At 39.6% G+C, this 15971-nt stretch overlaps 1 protein-coding gene across 1 annotated transcript; it reads left to right on the top strand.

Moving 5' to 3' along the window:
- The first annotated feature begins 8721 nt into the window (after positions 1-8721).
- On the top strand, positions 8722-11032 carry LOC105993747 (tetratricopeptide repeat protein 30A2-like). Its single transcript, XM_013027093.1, has one exon. It carries the CDS (start codon positions 8907-8909, stop codon positions 10902-10904), a length of 1998 nt encoding a protein of 665 aa, XP_012882547.1. The 5' UTR covers positions 8722-8906; the 3' UTR covers positions 10905-11032.
- The last annotated feature ends 4939 nt before the right edge of the window (positions 11033-15971 follow it).

The raw sequence follows: 15971 nt of genomic DNA, 5'->3' as shown, positions 1-15971 counted from the left end.
TGTTAGGAAATGGAAAGACTTGGAAAAAATTATATTAAGTGAAGTAAGCCAGGCCCAAAGAAACATAGGTCCCATGGTTTCCCTTATTTGAAATAACTAGTATATGCCTGAGACAAGCAGATAAGTTCAGATAAATTGATCTTAGGCGGGGTGGGGGGGGCAGGGGGTGCGGGTACGATGTGTCAGGCAGGGGGAAGAAGCTTGTTTTTACTGTATTCCTGTGCTCATCAAATAGAACTTGAAATGCATTAAAAGGTAAAAGGAAGGAGGAAATGCAGGAACCTGGAAATGTTCTACTATGTTTTACTATTTGGTAATTTATTTCCTAGTCTCTTTCTTTGCACATGTAGAAGCATATAATCAGTTTGCTTCTAGCTGTTTTTTCCTTTAACTATATTGTATTTTCATATGCTTCTTTAAACAGTAAAGGCTGCACAATAACCCCCCCAAAAAAGAAAAAATAAATGTACTCATTACCTTGCTCATGTAATTGTAACCCCTCTGTATGATATTTTCACAATAAAAAATGATAAAAAAAGATTCTAGGCTACATGGTTAGAGGTACTCTCTTAAGCTATAATGGATGTGGCTTCCTAAAGAAAGGTCTGGGTTGCTGTCTTTCTTTTTCTATAGTGATGATGTTTGTTTTTCTTTTCTGGGAAGTTTTTATTTGTGGTAGGTTTTGTTTTAAATTCATTGTCTTTTTCTTTTTTGCTAATGCATGTTTGTACATTGGTTAGATTTGTGATATTTTGGCTCATATAAACATTGAGTAATGATCAAATATGCATAGTCTAGCATCTTAAACTTTTATCTTTTCTTTATGGTGAGTACATTCAACCTTCTCTTGAAAATTTCAAAATAATTAGGAAATAGGAGATAGTTTAGAGAGCCTATCTCAATAGGCAATAAAAGTTTGTGGTCTTAGATTATACGAAGTTGTAATGGACTAATATAGTTCATAGTCCTTCTCTCAATGGGTCTACTCTGATCCTCATAATGATCCCAAGTATTCTCATTTATAAGCTACCAACATTACTAAGCTAGTTATTGAAAAGAAAAAAAATGAGGCAGAGAAATTTATCATAGTCTACCTCAAGTAATACAACTATTTCCTTGGCAGGGAGTCACTGTTTTTCTATCAAATTTGTAAAGACAAAAGCATAAAATCATGTATTGATGCGTTCTTCTTTACATAACAGATGCTACTCCTTAAAGTGAAGCTGCCTTATGGAGTAGCTCATTAATGCCTCTGCCATAAACCAATAACCAGTATGTTCTCTCCCTTGATCACTTTTCTCCCTTGATCACTTAGCAATTCTGGAGGGACCCAAAAAGGCAGCCACAGAAAGTTTCCAACTAACCTGATAAAACAAATCTCCCTCCTTCTTCTATAGTGGTTTCCCTTTGTAGTTCATATAACTCACTGCGAAGAGGACACAGCTCCATCAAAGAATACCAATATGTGTTCATGAATGCCAGCAGTTTCCTTTAATTGCAGTACCCAAAAATAAAATGCTAACAGGTTGACCTGGCTCAAAATAAATATAAGGGAAATAGAGTCTTCTCACCCTTTACACTCATGATTTTTTTTTTACCCAATGTCTTAGTAACAGTAGAGAAATAGTGTTCCGGTTGCTAGTAGTAGAATTGACCTTTTGTGTACCTGTCTTTTGTTTGTCAAGAATTTTCATTAGCCACTTTGACTATTCCAATTGTGGTCTTTAAGGCATGGACTGGGTCAGACAAAGTTATTTAAAGGAAAGGAAATGTTGAGTTTCCAGGAGCAGTGCTGGAGAAAGTGAGGGTGCTAGGATTAGAGAGAACCAGGAGAGATGGGAAGTGGTGGCTCACCAATAGGAAAGAAGAACGGGATTAATTACCAGGACAGGATATGATAGATGAGGGATCTAGAACAGAAATATGTAAATCTTTTTATTATAAAATTTTGTATTTTAACACAGATACCAGGCTTATATCAAGATAATTCATTTGATGAAGCAATCTCATTTATATAAATCCCAAAGCTAAAAATAATATAGAACACATCTTATTACTTGGCTTTCCCATTTGGCTGGTGGTGCTCTACCACTTGGTAAAGCACAATGGCTATAGTCAAAGCAGCTAACCAAAATTTATGACAAAAAAAGACCAGTATCCACAAGGTCAGTCCTACAACTAGCAACTAAAACAGTATTTCTCTCTCTACTAATGGTACTGAGCCATTTGGAGATGGAGTCTCAAGGACATTTCTGCTCATAATGGCTTCAAACCACAATTCTCCAGGTCTCAGCCTCTTAAGGAACTAGGATTACAGCATGAGCCACTGGCACCAGCATAAAATGTCTGAATTTTATTTGTAAAAAGGATCTAAGTCATCTGCAGGGGCAAAGTGAAAGAATAAGAAATGCTTGTCAATTGAAAAAGTTATTACAAATGTGCTTTAAAAGTACATCTAATGTAAATGTACTTAAGAAAGTTACAGCTTGAAGTGAAATGTGGTTAACCTGTTTCATTTTTACTAAAGCTGGATTTATTGCTTTGGTTTATTGGCTCATGTTCGCAGAACTTAATTTAGTCTGTAGATGATTTGTCCAAAAAGAAAGCACGTGGGGCAGCTGTGTGCTGCACTACTTCAGTGTTGTACAGGTGTTAGCTAATGAGGGTCTGTGCCAGTACACTTTGAACAAACAAAAGAGGCAAGAAAAAATCTTTCCTACTTATTCTGACCTTCATCAGGATGAACATTCTACGAATACATTTTGTGCTTTAAAAAAATAACGTTTGCACAAAATTCTCTTTCTGATCTACCAGCTTGAATCCTATGATTTAAGCCTCCACTGATAAGCCACCTTCTCTCGAGTATTTCTCCTGATCTCTGCCATATTTGGCGGGGGATAGGGGACTATACTATTCCTAGGGGGCTTTGAATATTTCTTAAGTTGTTTTCCTGGTGGTGTTATAACCAAGTACTCTCTAGGTAGGTAGGTAGATAGACAGACAGACCGACAGGCTGACAGGCAGATAGATAGATAGAGAAAAGCAACTAAAAAAATTTGAAAACCAAGGGGAAAAAAGTGTTCTTAATCACTGAGGTCATATTCCTTTTAGGAATCTTATCTTTTGACTGTGGACTGCAAAGACATTTTCCATCTATTATTTTAATTTTAACAGCAGTACTGCATCCAGAATGTTTTGACTATGATTAGTATCAGTCTTTAGAAGAAAGAGGTGATAGTCATCAATTTTTGTCTCTTGGAAGTGAGAACTGTGCAAGATATGCAAATTTGATTAAATCCCCATCTGTCAGAGCATCCCACAGCATACTCTATCAGTGTAAAATCAACGTTTCAGTGGTAGTACCCATAACTGTGTCTTCTCTCCTATTATATAGCATTAACTTGGATAATAACATCCATACTATTTTTTTTTTGGTTTCAGAGAGCCATATAAAATGCTTGCAAATGACCAGCCATTCAGCCTGTCCCAAATGGCATAAGCTTTCATTTGGCTTTTCCCTAACATGTTATGGGCTTTGTCTGATTTCTCTATGAAGCTCTGAGCAGTGACAGTATGTACAACTGCCTTGCTGGATATGCCTTAAAAAATGGATGTTCAAAAGGAAGATAAAACCAGGTGCTAAGTGGTTCACATCTCTAACCTTAACTACTCAGGAGGCTGAGATCTGAGAATTGAGATTCGAAGTCAACTTGAATGGGCAAATTCTTTATACTCTACCTTCAAATAACCTGTAAAAAGAATTCAGACGTAATAGGAATGGCTCATATGGTAGAGTGTCAAGCACGAGTAAAGAGACAAGTGAAACATGAGCCCCTGAGTTCAAAGCTCAATACTAGGGGCTGGGAAGGTGGCTCAGTGGTAGAGCACTTGCCTCGCATGCATGAGGCCCTGGGTTTGATTCCTCAGCACCACATAAGCAAAAAGAAAAAAAGCCGGAAGTGGTGCTATGGCTCAAGTGGTAAAGCGCTAGCCTTGAGCTGAAGAGCTGAGGGACAGCTCCCAGGCCAAGAGTTCAGGCCCTACAACCGGACCCAAAAACAAACAAATAAACAAAAACACTCAATACTAGGAATAAAAAAAATCAAAGGAAAGGCATCTTAAAAGGAAATATATTGCTATTTAATTTAAAATAATAATAGGGGGGTTGAGAAGGTTGCTCAGTGGTAGAGTGCTTACCTTGCATGCACAAGACCCTGGGTTCAATTCCTCAGCAGAAAAAGCTGAAAGTGACTGTGGCTCAAGTGGTAGAGGGCTAGCCTTGAGCTGAAGCGCTGAGGGAGAATGCCCAGGCCCAGAGTTCAGGCCCCACAACCGACTAAATAAATAAATGAATAAATAAATGGCAGAACAGGTATGAGAATACATACCTATAATCTCTCTGTGTAGGTAGTCTCTGTAGGAAACTGTAGATAGAATGACTGCAGTCCAAGTGTGCCTAGACAAAAAATGTGAGACCCTTATTGGAAGAATAAATAAAAAGAATTGGGTATGCGGCTTAAGGGGTAAAGCAACGAATTGGCAATCATGAGGCCCTGAGTTCAAACTTAACCCTAGGACTCCCCAAAATAAGAAATAATGAAACAAAATAATGATAGAGATAAAATTGCCTGACAAAGAATTAAATCTCACAATGAGACTAAATTCTAACCATCTAAGAATAAATGTTTCCCTAACTGTTGTTGATTTTGTTTTCAAAAAGTCTTAAATACTGAACAAGATTATCCTAAAGATCAGTGAACTACAAGACTGATTTAGTGCTAAATCTTTCTTTTTCTTCTCATTTTGGATACTTGGGAGGGTATATGAAGGAGGCAGTGGCAGGAAGATCAGTCAAATCAGTTCAGTGAATGTAACTGAACTCTGGAAAAAGTAAGGACACTGAATCTCCCAATCCAGCAATGTAAAAAAAAAGTCTGGAGACACAGAAATAATAGAAATAATAGCTAGAAGATGGTTCTCAAAAAGGTTTTCTTTTATGAAGGAACATTTTGACCATATGGTTGAACTGCTCACATAAGCCATGTTTACTAACAATGAGAAATTCATTTTATAAAACAAGAACCAGTCACTTGCATTTCAAGAGTTTGCCAAAAAGAATCCACATGAGCTTTAATGACATTATGTTTTGGAAGTCACAACATAAGCATTCTAAGAATCAAACATGATGCTTTCCACCATTACATTTTGCCTAAATGGAATTCTTTTGATATGCTTCCCCTTATTCAGCAAAATCTACCCTGAGTCCGAAGCCATTTCCTGGAATCCTAATTACTTTCAATGAAGCACTAAATCATTTTATTGGAAAGTCCAAATGACTTCTTACTGCTGGGAATAATATTACTACTTACTTTTTGCTCCAGCTTTTCAAGATCCTACTGCAAACAAAATGATCCTTTATGATACTTTATTATATTCTACGTAGTTTACTGCTTTCCAGAATTTCAATTGTTAATTAAAGGGCTTCCTTTCGCTTTCCCCGCCCCCTAAAAGAAATGAATCTATTCCCCAACTGCCAATCTGAGACCAAATAAAAATCAGTCTCTCACAGCAGCAGTGATGGTCAATGCCAATTTCACAGTGTGACTGGTGCACTCATTTCATTTTGAAAATGACCCTGCCCTCCATCTGTCTAAACCGAATGTCCTGTTTTTTTCAAGCCAGGCCTCTAGAGCAGCATCCCATGAAATAAGGAGGAAGCCAGACAGCCTCCCTCTCACCCACCTCAGCTGCCATGCTCATAGACAGGTGCCAGCTCAAAGAGGAGAACCCCAGCTGATTCCCACAGGGATCAAAGACATTGGGGGCAAAGCAGATAGTCCTTTCATTATTTTTTTTCATACATTTCTGAGAAGTCATTTGAAGGTGAACCTTTTCATAATATAAATCAAAATCCGCACAACATACAGAAAGACATGAAAGACAATTTCTTGCTTCTCTGTTCTCTCTTACCTTAATTTAAAAGCAATTTACCCTAAGTAACAGTTCAAGATCAAAGCTTTTAAAATACAGAGTTTTTGGACTTTGTTTCCAGGGGCAAGAGAAATTCAGGCTAAAATAAAGAGAAGATATTTCCCTTACTTCCTGTTCATTGATCAGTGCTAATAAACATCCTTCAATCCACATATTCAAGCCTCAATTCATTCCTGGATTGAAGAGCATGAGAAGTCTAAAATAGAAGTTATAAAGACTTATAACTGGAGGTTAAATTGTAAGAAGCCTGGACATGGGCTGGCCTTCCTCAGTAGCTTCCTTTAGTGATCATGCAAAATTGTCATGAGCTACACTCAGCCCTTCTGAAATGCCTGACGTCTGTCCTTTTCTTTGTATTCATGTAGTAGGGATATCAAATCTATTCTAGTATCTGAAAGATACTAGACCAGACCAGTCTGTCTTGTCATATCTGGAAGAAAACAGCAATTCTAAGCAAGGGAGCAGAATATATGAGAAGTCAGCTGTTTTGTAGTACAGAATTTACATGCCTACTGATGTGTTTTTCTAGTTGTAACAGGTGACAAGAACCTACAGCATCCCCTACTAACTACTCCCTACCACTTACTTACAACTCATTCCAGGAAGTACAAATTCTTACTGCCCCAAACAGGTTGGTCATTTTAATAGAGAGAAAAAAAACATTTTAAAAAAGTCATTAATATTCCCTCCAGGCTGGATCCATGAATGATCTATGAGTTAATTCATTAGTTACCATTGCTTTTTAAAATTAGTATTTAGATAACATGCTTCAGCCATTTCCCATCTACCTTTGGGGTCTTGGGCAAGTTATTTAACCTTTCTGATCTATCAATTTTCGAACCATAATACAAGTTTGGGTCATTAAAATTAGAATGTAAATATGCTAGAAGTGTCATGAAAAATGGTTGGTGTTGATTCCAAATTCTATACATGGAAAGATTTATATGCAGAAATGCTGGTAAGGAGGGAGCTTAAATATATTGGCTGTGAAGTACTTAATTGCAAAGTGAAGACATGCCTTGACTTAGATTGATTACAATGTTGAGGCCAGTGAAGACAATGAAAGACATTTGGAAGCAAACATCTACCCCAGGGACTAGTGACGATTATATATTGTGAAAGTCACACATATAATGGAATACTCTAATACTTGACTAAATTTTTTATTTAAGCTCTCACAAATTGTACAGTGTCCAGACTGGGAAATCTATGGATATGATTTTATTAGTGATCTTACTATAGGATGATTAAGTCCCTAGTTTTTTTCTGTCCTATCAGACACCACTGACTTGAAAGTATATTATTTATTATTTATTTTTTGGGATCGGTCATGGAGTCTGAACAATGGGCCTGGGCGCTGTCTCGCAGCTCTTCAGCTCAAGGCTAGTGCTCTACCACTTGAGCCATAGCACCACTTCCGGCTTTTTTTTTCTGCTTATGTGGTGCTGAGGAATCGAACCCAGGGCCTCATGCATGCAAGGCAAGCGCTCTACCACTAAGCCACCTTCTCAGCCTGAAAGTATATTTTTTAAAAGCCTTGATAACATGAAATCTAGAGCATCTATTTGAAACAGATGAAAAAGGAGCAGAAGAAAATAAGAATGATTTATTATACAGTCTAGCTCTTCAAACTAAGAATGTATGGGTGGAAAGGAAGTAAACAATATGTTTTTAAAATAAGAAATATTTTTTAATCGTCTCAATAATATTCCAAAGGATCATTAAAAACCTGACAAGTAAAGTTTAACGATCTCTGAGAAAAGATGTCTTTAAGGTTAAAGTAGATCACTTCTTTTCTGTCAATCTTGGGAGAAATGTTTCCCTAAAAAGTTCGTGTTTTGATCAGGTGGCTTGGCCCTTTTTGATTGCATTATAGATGCATCCTATTCTGCTTCTGTTAAGATGTCCTGTTATAAAATCATTACATTTTAGTTACACCTTATTCCTGTTAAGATATATGTTCCCGTTAATTAAGACACATTCGGTTATGAAAAAAGTTTTTTTGACCTCTTCAAACTAGCCAATATGCAGCAGAAGGCAACTCGAGCAGAGAGGCAGGGCGTGCTGCATTAGAGATAAAAGAGGAGCAGCCCCCATGCTTTGCTGGTTTTTGGGTGATGGTGCATCCTTCTGTACAAAAGTTGTGAATCCGATGGTTTTTGGAGAGCATAGTTATATCAGCATCTTTCTTAGTCACAACGCACAAGGTCGACTATTCAAGTGGAGCAGACGAGAGCAGGTGTTAAGAGGGCTGTATGTTTTTCACTATCAGTAAAGATAAGGTTATCTTAGTACATGGTAGGGCAAGTTAGAAAATGAAGACAGTAGGAATAGCCAAATTTAAATGTTATCATAGACTCAGTAATATTACTATATATGAAAATGTGAGGTGGAAAATGCTTGGATCTAAAATTCGTAGCAGTACCAGTTTCAAGATCCACAGCACATTCTTCTTCTCTCCAAACCTTATGGGTATCACCAAATAAAAGATTCCTGGTCAACGTACCATTCTGTTCTAGGAAAGCGTATCTTCAGGGGAGCAAAAAAAAGAGAATTCGAAAAGAGTAACTCGCTATATCCCTTAAGAAGACACCACCCCTGAGAGTCTCCGAGTCCTAAATGCAGAAACTACATATCCCACAAGGCAAGGCGGAAACATCCGGTGGAACTGTACGCGCAAGCGGTGCATGCTGGGACATGGAATATCCGCTTCTGAACGGCCTGAAGGAATGTCTTCTCTACTCGGCACTTCGTAATTGGAGTCTTTGAGGACTAAGCCAAGAGACTGAGACGCTCATGCTAGTGGTTTGCTTTGGTTCGCAACCGGTTACTGCCGCTGCAAAGTAACAAGACCGACGCCCATTTCCGGTTGGCCGGTTGCCTTGGAAACGAGTAAGCACAGTTTTCCAGCGGTTATGGCGGGGCTGAGCAGCGCTCAGATCCCCGACGGGGAGTTCACGGCGGTGGTGTACAGGCTCATCCGCGACGCCCGCTACACCGAGGCCGTGCAGCTGCTGGGCGCAGAGCTGCAGCGCAGCCCCAAGAGCCGCGCCGGCCTCTCCCTGCTCGGCTACTGCTACTACCGCCTGCAGGAGTTCGCCCTGGCCGCCGAGTGCTATGAGCAGCTCGGCCAGCTCTACCCCGACATCGAGCAGTACCGCCTGTACCAGGCCCAGGCCCTGTACAAGGCCTGCCTCTACCCAGAGGCCACCCGCGTCGCCTTCCTCCTCCTCGACAACCCGGCCTACCACAACCGGGTCCTGCGCCTGCAGGCTGCCATCAAGTACAGTGAGGGAGACCTGCCAGGGGCCAGGAGCCTGGTGGAGCAGCTGCTGGGTGGGGAGGCTGGAGAGGAGGGAGGGGGCGAGAATGACACTGATGGCCAGGTCAACCTGGGCTGTTTGCTCTACAAGGAGGGACACTATGAAGCTGCCTGTTCCAAGTTCTTTGCCGCCCGGCAGGCCTCAGGCTACCAGCCTGACCTGTCCTACAACCTAGCCCTGGCATATTACAGCAACAGACACTATGCCCCAGCCCTGAAACACATTGCCAACATTATTGAGCGAGGTATTCGCCAGCACCCAGAGCTGGGTGTGGGCATGACCACTGAGGGCATCGATGTTCGCAGTGTGGGCAACACCTCAGTCCTCCACCAGACTGCTCTGGTGGAAGCCTTCAACCTCAAGGCAGCCATAGAATACCAGCTGAAAAACTTTGATGCTGCTCAGGAAGCCCTCACTGACATGCCCCCTAGGGCAGAAGAGGAATTGGACCCTGTGACCTTGCACAACCAGGCACTCATGAACATGGACACCAGGCCTACAGAGGGCTTTGAAAAGCTACAGTTTTTGCTGCAACAGAATCCCTTTCCCCCAGAGACCTTTGGCAACCTCTTACTGCTCTACTGTAAATATGAGTATTTTGATCTGGCAGCAGATGTCCTGGCAGAGAATGCGCATCTGACTTATAAATTCCTCACACCCTATCTCTATGACTTCTTGGATGCAATGATCACTTGCCAGACAGCTCCTGAAGAGGCTTTCATTAAGCTTGATGGGCTAGCAGGGATGCTGACTGAACAGCTCCAGAAACTCACCAAACAAGTACAAGAAGCAAGACACAATAAAGATGAAAACCTTGTCAAAAAAGCATTGATTGAATATGATGATGCCCTTGAGAAGTACATTCCTGTGTTGATGGCCCAGGCAAAAATCTATTGGAACCTTGAAAATTATTCAATGGTGGAGAAGATCTTCCGCAAATCCGTGGAATTCTGTAATGAACATGATGTATGGAAGTTGAATGTGGCTCATATCCTTTTCATGCAGGAAAACAAATACAAAGAAGCCATTGGTTTCTATGAGCCCATAGTCAAGAAGCATTATGATAACATCCTGAATGTCAGTGCTATTGTGTTAGCCAACCTCTGTGTTTCCTACATTATGACCAGTCAAAATGAAGAAGCTGAGGAGTTGATGAGGAAGATTGAAAAGGAAGAAGAGCACCTGTCCTATGATGACCCAGACAAGAAAATCTACCATCTCTGCATTGTGAATTTGGTGATAGGAACACTTTATTGTGCCAAAGGAAATTATGACTTTGGCATTTCTCGAGTTATCAAAAGCTTGGAACCTTATAATAAAAAGTTAGGGACTGATACTTGGTATTATGCCAAAAGGTGCTTTGTATCCTTACTAGAGAATATGTCAAAGCACACAATCATGCTTCGTGACAATGTTATTGAAGAATGTGTTCAGTTTCTAGAACACTGTGAAGTTTTTGGTAGGAATATACCTGCTGTTATAGAGCAACCCTTGGAAGAAGAAAGAATGCACACTGGAAAGAATACAGTCACTTATGAATCCAGACAGTTAAGAGCTTTAATTTATGAGATTATAGGGTGGAATATGTAGTTATTCTGGATAATGGGTTAATCATGATGACTTCATTCTGTGAGTTTTGTGCTTTTTATCTGCAGTTAGTCTTTAATATTTATATTTGTTGTATGCTAAATTTTGTACACTTTACCACTATAACAAAAGATAAAACTTTCACTTTTAACTTTTCATACAATATTGTATGATCTTACTCCAGAAGCTGTGAAAAGCTCTGGACTGAGCAGGACTGTTGCGTTTATTAGAATTTCTAACACTCTGTTCTTTTTATCTTTCTGCTTTGTTGTTGCTTTTGAGGAACTTACACATGTATTGCACTATTCAGGGATCAGACACTAAATCTATAACCTGGAGAAGTTAATATGTACGATCTGGGTTTTTTAATCATTTCTGGGAATGTTTATTCTAGCCTCACAATTTAGCCATTTAATTGTACTAATATGTGTATATTCTTAGAATTTGGGATGTCTTGGCAGTGTTTTACAAAATAGATGCAATGTTTTTGGTTTTAAGATAGGGTTTTGCTATGTAGCTCAGGCTGGCCTGAAAAACAGCCTCCTGGAGTTTTGAGATTACAAGTATGTACCAGCACAGCAGCCCAGAAACAATGCTTTATTTAAATGGTTCTTTTACTGTTGAGGATTCAGTGGGAAGTCTTGTTCACTTAACTGTCATGCTGTGATGTAGATAATAAAAGATTACCAAAGAAATATCCATGGTTCTCTTTTGTTACATTTGTAATTTGAATATATGAACAAGATATAAATAAAACTTGAGAACTCCAGCAGTTGTATTTGTAATTTAGGAAATGCAGTATTGTACATGTTGTTGTGACTGGGGTAAGAAGAATTTATACTATTCCCTTACACCTGTCTTCCCTGTCTACACCTGTCATTGAAAAAGACAATTCTTATAGATTCAGTATTTGTTTCACTCCACAGCCCACAATAGTTTTTTTAGTTCCCTGTTTTTCCCAATATTCTTTGGGATCCCTGGTTCTTCTGATCTGAAATGTTAGTTTCAGAAACCCGTAAGAGATTTAATACTTGTTTCTCTGCCCCTTATTCCTTTCCAAAAATGTAACCCCAATCTGACCTGGCTTTGAAAAAAAATGTAAGAAGCAAGTTCAACCATTAAATTGTTGATTTTTAGCCTACAAAATTAATATTGTTTTCATTCAGCCTGATCACTTTCTAGTGAAATACAGTTCCAGAATTACGATTTTTTTTCCTTTAGAAACTAGCCACAGAGATACAATATAAAGCCTGATACAGTCTCTCATGAGCACCAACTATTCAATGCTCAAGTTCTATTAGATCAGAAAATTACTGTGAAGACTTACTGTGAAATTCAGTGGTTTTGGATTTATGGCATTTCTAATTGTGTGTATGTACCGGGGCTTGACCTGAGGGCCTGGGAACTGTCCCGGAGCCCTTTTGCTCAAGGATAGTGCTCTACCATTTGAGCACCAGCTCCACTTCTGGCAGTTGGTGTGTTGTTTTTTTGTTTTTGGTTTACTGGAGATAAGTCTCGTGGGCTTTTTTTCTGCAAAGGCTGGCTTTGAACTGTGATCCTCAGATCTCAGTCTCTTGAATAGATAGGATTACAGTGTGAGCCACTTGTGCTTGGTAGTATTTCTAACCTTAATGATTGTTTTCATTTACCAAAGATTGGATGACCCTTATCTGGAGGAAAATGTTTAGCAGCATCTTCAGTACATCCTAGAGCACAGTCTATGTTTAGGAAATGTTCTCTGTTAAACAACTGCTGCAGTATCTTTATGCCCCTTCCAATTTCAAACTTTTAAGGTTTGGAAAGTGAACTGAAATCTTATTTTCAACATGAAAATTGTTTTCCCCTTATTTACTCTAAACCAAATGACTTTTTTTAAAAAAATTAAGGAATATTAACCACTCAAAAGCAAATATTTTCCAAATTTCCTTTTGACAAATAGTCCTTATTCAGTCACTGTTTATCCATGGATGTGTATTTGTGGTTTGTATATATGAAGTTAGGCCTTTAGAACATGAAACCTTTTCAGAAGGCATGCTAGGCAGTTGGGATTTCCTGTTCAGTGATATCAGGAACTCTTGACTGCTCACATCACTGATTAAGTGAGAAATGTTCAATCATGGCATGCCCTGACTCTCCAGAGAAGCAACTGTATTCAGAAGGCTACTAGTAATGTATATAACCACAAACCTAAAGCTGAGGCCTGGAACCACTTGTGAGAGTGAATTCCTAACTCCTTGGGTACTTACTATCGTTATTTTTAGGATATATGTCCTTTAATCTCATGTTCAACCGACACTGATATGTTTCTTGATTCTAAAAGACAAATGAATTTAACACAAAATCTTTTTTTGTTGTTGTTGGTTGTGGGGCTTGAACTCTGGGAGTGGGCACTGTCCCTGTGCTTTTCAGCGCAAGGCCAATGCTCTACAGCTTGAGCCACAGTGTCACTTCCAGTTTTCTAGTGGTTTACTGGATTTAAGAGGCTCATGGAGTTTCCTGCCTGGGCTGGCGTTTGTCAGGGGAGCCAAAAGTTGAGTCTCTCAACATAATAGGCTTGACTATCTCACTGGAACATCTTGAGGCTGAGTTTACAGAATCCTACCCTCATCCTGCCTTAAGTAAACATCCTGCAGCTGCTAAGGACCACCCTTTCCTCCTGCCCTAAGTAAACATCCTGCACTGCTATGGCCAATGAAAAGCTTCCTTAACGGCCAATGAAAAAAGCTTCCTTATTCCAAGCATATAAATACCCCTGTGTGAAAAATAAAAATTTGCAGCTTGATCAGAACCCTTGTCTTGCTGTCATTCTTCGTGTCTCTTGCCCCTTCATTCCTTCTAACTTAGGTTCACTGCCCTCGCTGACGTCCTCCGGGTTGGGACAGCTTTGAGCCAGGATCCTCAGATCTCAGCCTCCTGAGTAGCTAAGATTACAGGCATGAGCCACAGGTGCCCGGCTACCCCCATAATTTTTATTTGATTAGAAGATACCCCCCCACCCCCCACCCCGATTCTTAACACTCAGACAAAAATATTTATTCTAAGAGCACTCATGTTGATGTGGAAGCACTTTTCTTGATAAAAGGAAGTATTTTCCTCCCCCCATATTTCTGAAGTTTTTTTTTGTTTTGTTTTTGCTGGTCCTTGGGCTTTAACTCCGGCCTGGACACTGTTTCTGAGCCTTTTTGTGCTCAAGGCTAGCACTCTACCACTTTAGCCACAGTGCCACTTCCAGTTTTTTTCTGAACTTCAGCTTCTTCTGAGTAGTTTATTGGAGATAACAATCTCATGAATTTTCCTGCCCAGGCTGGCTTTGAACTGCAAGGTCTCAGCCTTCTGGGCAGCTGGGTCTTTCTTAATATTTTCCATAGCTAAACAGCTGTTTTAAAAGGATCAAATATAACGCCAGTATTTGTAATCTTAGTAACTCTTGATCTTCATATGCACATACAGAATTGAGCATGTTTGTGTTACTGAAGTTTTAGGGCAGAAGCCCTGGCTCTCAGAGTCACCAAAAGACTAGGCTAGACCACTAGTCCCAATACACCAATCAAGAGGTGAATAGTGGTGAAAAGAAGTGAAAGGATTAATAGATTAAAAAAAGGTTCAATGACCTCAAAATCCATCTTTAAGGGGCTAATACTTTCAAAATTTAAAGGAAGTCATCTCAGGTAGGGTTTGGCAACAGGTTCTGGAGAAATTATCACTGCCATTGCTTGAGGGAAGCCTTTTGGTTCCATATTACTCCTGCTCAAGGCCGCAGCTTCACAGGTAACAGCCTTCATTTGGGAGGGGATGACATCATGAGGTTGACTGGGCCTGAGACTCACTGTTGCTTAGCAATATTTCAGTCCCTTTTGACCAAAGTGTTTATCAAACTGTATGTTATTACTGGCATTCAGTCTAACTGCAAAAGAGAGCAACTCAAGAAGAAATAAAGCCACATTGGAGGGCACATTGGAGTTAGGCCAGTGACAGGTGCCTTCCCTCATTTCTACAGAAGTAGATAACATCTATTTTCTTAGATGTGAGAAAGAACATGATCTGACATTGCAGAAGTACCGTAAACACAGACTTCTTTGATCAGCCATGATATACCTCACCTCCCAAAGGCTTTGAATTCCTCATGGAAGTTCATTTTTGAAGGTGGCCTTAGCGATGACATGGATGTTGGCACTGATATTATTTGTGAATCTGGAGTGTACAGTGGCTGGCTGACCCATTCAGGAGAAACAGACCACTGGAAACTGGGAGCATTCCATAGGGATGAGGTGAATGAATCATCTACAATGAGTTAGATGCCCAAATGCATAAACCTTAGGAAATGTGGGAAACACAAGACTAAATGAAAGAGGGGCACTGGTGGCTCATGCTTTTAATTCTAGTTATTCAGGAAGCTGAGATCTGAGGATTACAGTTCAAAGCCAGCTTAAGCAGTTAAGACTCATCTCCAATTAGCCACCAGAAAACCAAAAGTGGAACTATGGCTAAAAGGGAGAGTGCTAGCTTTGAGCAAGAGCTCAAGGACAGTGCCCAGGTCCTGAGTTCAAGACCCACAACCAACCCAAAGAAAAAAAAAGTAAATGAGTTGTAGTAACTTTCTAGTGTTAGTTCATACTGGTGTCCCAGTTAGTCATACTGTAAGTGTGAATCTAGGAAGTACTCTAAAGTAATTATCTAAACAAACTAACATCACTAAAACCAAATCTTTCAAACGAGTATCAGTATTTTCCAATAGAATTTGGGCCTAAAACAAAAAATTCTATAGCTCAATAGCAGGAGTTAAAAGTTTTGGTGCAGCTAGTGATTACTGAAATGGATCATGTAAAACAAAGCTCAACAGATCTCATCTTTAGTCATTCCAGAACCCAGACAACTACAACCTCCCTTCCAGTGTGGGAACAACAGGCAATGACAAAATCAATACCTGTGTTCATGTTCTTCACTAATGGGGAAGCTACTCATAGGTACAGAATGTATTCTATTTCTCCAAGTAACAGCATGACGCTGTTGAAGTTTACATGAAATCAATATGAAATAAAACTTTCTGTGCAATAATTAATTATGGAATAG

Source organism: Dipodomys ordii, unplaced genomic scaffold (genome assembly GCF_000151885.1).
Source record: "Dipodomys ordii isolate 6190 unplaced genomic scaffold, Dord_2.0 Scaffold5, whole genome shotgun sequence".
Classification (NCBI taxonomy): Eukaryota; Metazoa; Chordata; class Mammalia; order Rodentia; family Heteromyidae; genus Dipodomys; species Dipodomys ordii.
This window is presented reverse-complemented; position numbering and strand designations above follow the sequence as displayed.